Raw genomic sequence first — 4,156 nt, 5'->3', positions numbered from 1 at the left:
CATGCCTCTAAATTTTTTTATTAATATAAAAAAAAATTATTTAATAACTTTATAAAACAATTAACATACATACAAAGGAAATGATTCAATTAATTTTTGTGGAATTAAATGTCCAAACGATACCACCACACCAAGATCATAATTATGGCACAACTCTGCTTCAACCGGCCAACGGTGCAAAGCTATATTTTGTTGGCTTGCAAATAAGCGTACACAATTTGCGGGATTTTTAAAAGATGTCACTGTGCCTAGCTGATTTATTATATCTGTAGAACTAAATTATTTTTAAATATAATTGAAATAAATTGTATAAACAAAAGATCTTACCTATTTTTATGCAATATCTTTAAACTTGGTAGAGAAAAATTGTCAGTACCAAAAAATAGCACGTTTAAACCTTTTTTAACGTCTGTAGCTAAAAATCTTTTAGGATACTGTAAACTATTTGCACAACAAACAAATTTTCTTTTATATTTATATAAATATTTAAAATATTTATTAGATAAAATCATGTTTATGAATATAAAAGTAACGAGAATTGTATCAACAGCAGTTGCTCTTTGACAGTTGACAGCGACAGTCTTTTTAACTTGCTGCATATAATAAAAAAATTTTTATTATTATATATAAACATAAAATGGCTTTAAATTAATTTAAATATATATATAAATATATAGACAAAATTTTTATTATTATATGGAAATCAATTAAATATTAAAATTAATGGAAAATACTCGTTCGTTTTTATTTTACTCGTTACATTTGACAAACGCAAATAACAACCTCAAAAGCAAATGTCAAAAACGCTTTCAGCTGATAGTGAATTGTCAAAATAAAGGAATTTATTTTTATTTTTGATGATACGGGTTTCGAGTGTCTTCTGTCCAATTTTTGTACATAATTAGAAGTGCGAGGTGTTTATAGTTTTTAAAATTAAATTCAGCACTTCGTTATTAAAGTTTAATAAAAAAAATTATATTGAAATGGATACACCCGATACAATGCAGATTGCATTGCGTGTTGCTTTACAGACAATGAAGGAGCGATGTGTTGCCTTGCAAGAGCGTCTTACAATTGTTGAAGAAGAAAATCGTGAACTACGTGAGGAAAATGCACAGCCAAATATAAATCATAATTATGACACAAGTGACGGCACTGCTGAAAATTTGCAATTACGCATGCAAATAGCAGAATTACAACGACAAAAAACACAATTGAGCGAACATATAAATATGGTATCCACTGAAAACCGTAAATTATGGTCACGACTTTCACAAATGGCTAAAGATCAAGGCAAAGTAGTTGGTGCCAAAGAAAATGATAATACAGTTGTTAATGATGATGAACATGATGCAGTAAATAGTCCACGTCGAAATAGTGGTGCCAATCAAAATCTAATACGTTCAAAGACTTTCACACAACATTCACCAAATCCACAACTACGTCAAAAATTGATCTCAAACGAAATTTCAGATGATATAAACGACTTGAGTATGGAGGAAGTTGCTTTAAATGCATATAGTGGCAATAATAGACTACCAAACAAAACAGATTTGGGATTTACTTATTTTAATGTAGATGAAACTACAATTGGTGCAGATGCTACAACTCTTGATGTAAATCAAGAAGCAAAAAAATGTATTGCGGGTTTAGATGAAATGCGTGCTGAAGCTCTTAAACAACAACAGGGACTTTATGCTGCATTAACAGCAATTGAGAGTAGAATTGGTGAGTTTAATTGTTTTTAAAGGATCGCTGTACTGATTGCTATAAAAAATTCACATTTGTATATTTTATTTGTTATCTCTATTAAAATAATTTCTTGTATTCACCCTTTCAGCTTTGCAACCTTGTTCGAAATGCGCACAAAAAGCTAAAAAACCGGAAATGGCTGATAAAAGTCTTGAGACTGACGAAAGTCTTACTGATGTGAAATTTTTTAACAACAATCAAACGGTTCTTGAAGTCAATACAAATTCACAAAGTCACAACAACATAGATACAAATGATAAACCCAGTCAACCTACACAGCATCTCAACATTATAGAAGAAAAAATTAAAGCTGATGAAGCAGATAAAATGTGTCCAATGTGTGGTAAAATATATTCTAGTGTTGTAACCTTTGACTCTTTTCGAGAACATGTTGAAACACATTTCATTGATGACTCACTTGAAAATGACACCAGTTTTGACCGTTTCCATAATGAACTCATTTCGCATACCGTAGGTGACTTCTGACAAAGCAAAAAAATTTATTTCTCTTCCGAACTGTAAAATGTATATTTTTTTGCCCTTATTTTATGTTTAGAATTAATAAAAAATCATTATGTTATATGTATTAATACAATTGTCATATAATGCTTATATAAAAATATTTTTCAATGTATATTTTAGCAACTATTTTTTATTGCGAAACAAATTTGCCAAAAAAATAAGAAAAATTTGCTATTGCATCAGAAAAATGTTTATGTAATATTTTGTACAGAATCCTTTTGTTAGATTCTATCAAATGTATTCATTTATATTCAACAAATTAATATTAATTTTATATGTCTGTATAGGTTTTAAGTTTATGTATTACATTATTTTTATCTGTAATGTAAATATTTTTACAAACTACATTTTTAATAAACATTAGTTACAATATATTATCATTTATTGTGTAAATGTGTTCTGTTATGATAAATTGTTCTTTTTGGTATAAGTATATTCTGTAGTACGTATTGTAATGACGATTTAATAATAGACCGGATTCTTGATGTATTAGAAATATTCTTCATAAAATTAGAGTTAAATTTTTGCGTGGTCTTCAGAGTTGTGAACCGCATTTTTGTGCCTAAGAAAAAGGATAGCTTTAAAAACAAGCGATGACTTTCAACCTACTGTAACCAATAAAGCGCAGGAATGTGATATGATAAAATTCGCTAAACATTAATTCAAAATAAATAAATATTTCTCACTAATAATAAGCTGTGATCAAATAACTTCCAGCAGTATTAATTGAAGCGATAGTAATTTATAACATGAACATTTTTTGCTGAGTATGCTTTTGTTGTTGTAACTCTTGGAAGCATTGTCGCTATTGGCAATGGTAAGCGGCAGTTAATCAGCGTTTCTTGACGCCCTAACGAGTGTGACGTTTGAAGAAAGAAAATGTTGTTGCTATTATTGTGGCCCATCGGAGTGTATGTAGAAAGCAAACACAGAAAGGGATCCCAAGACAAGAAAATAATAAAGGAGTGCGAGGAGATTACGTAAAATAGTATAACTCGCTTATCCTATAACTCAAGAAGATTGTGTTACGGGAATTATGGTAGCAATCGTGGGTGCTGATACAGATATTTTGCTACTTTAATAGATAAAGACATAAACCCATAGGACTTAGATTATTGTGTGTGCTGGAGGTGATGAACGGAAAATAACAGCATGTGGAAGATACAGCAGTTAAAGATGTAGAAGCTTGTGGTTTCAAGTACTTGGGTATGATTATAAAAACCAATAATAGCATTTAAGACTGCAAACAACATTAAATGTTAACAGCCAATAAATGTTGCTAATATAAACCATATATTCCTACGGTTAGTTTCAAAATAAGAATTTGCAAATAATTATAGAACTTATAGAGTTTATAAGTAAAACTTATTAAGTAATAAAGCATAAATCTGTACACTGATACATCAGGAATAGCAAGACATCAGTATGTTCGAACAAATGTCCTATACTCCTATACTCGATCCTGTACTGCTAGTAGTAACATAGGGCCGATAATAGTTGAATAATGTGTTTAAAAATCTTTTAAAATAAAAATTTCAATGATAACTTCAACTAGTACCTTTTATGTTGGGGGTTAACTCCATTTATTTAATATAATATATTTTCAAAACTTAAAAATATTGATCAATTTTATTTTTTTTTATTCTGAATGTATTTGCATACACATTCAAGTAGCACAAAAGAAGTATATTAAAAAATAAAAATAAATTTAATATATAGGTAAATATTAAATTATTAAGAACAGAATAAATATAGCTTTATCTACACAATCAGCTAAATTGAATATATATTTCATAGTCTTTTCAAAGTATATATTATATTTATATTATTTCATAAATATTTTTGTTATTCATGTATATCAAAAATTTCTCTAGAACTACTC

The 4,156-nt window shown here is 28.6% G+C and overlaps 1 protein-coding gene across 1 annotated transcript; it reads left to right on the top strand.

Moving 5' to 3' along the window:
- The first annotated feature begins 770 nt into the window (after positions 1–770).
- Positions 771–2,303, top strand: LOC119664419 (protein spindle-F-like). The gene is made up of 2 exons (XM_038073905.1): positions 771–1,728; positions 1,841–2,303. The coding sequence occupies exons 1-2, from the start codon at positions 984–986 to the stop codon at positions 2,236–2,238; spliced, it is 1,143 nt and encodes a 380-aa protein (XP_037929833.1). The 5' UTR covers positions 771–983; the 3' UTR covers positions 2,239–2,303.
- The last annotated feature ends 1,853 nt before the right edge of the window (positions 2,304–4,156 follow it).

The sequence above is a fragment of the Teleopsis dalmanni genome, unplaced genomic scaffold (assembly GCF_002237135.1).
Source record: "Teleopsis dalmanni isolate 2A unplaced genomic scaffold, ASM223713v2 unscaffolded_contig_1910, whole genome shotgun sequence".
Classification (NCBI taxonomy): domain Eukaryota; kingdom Metazoa; phylum Arthropoda; class Insecta; order Diptera; family Diopsidae; genus Teleopsis; species Teleopsis dalmanni.
The sequence above is the reverse complement of the archived record's forward strand: the minus strand, read 5'-3'. Positions and strand labels throughout refer to the sequence as shown.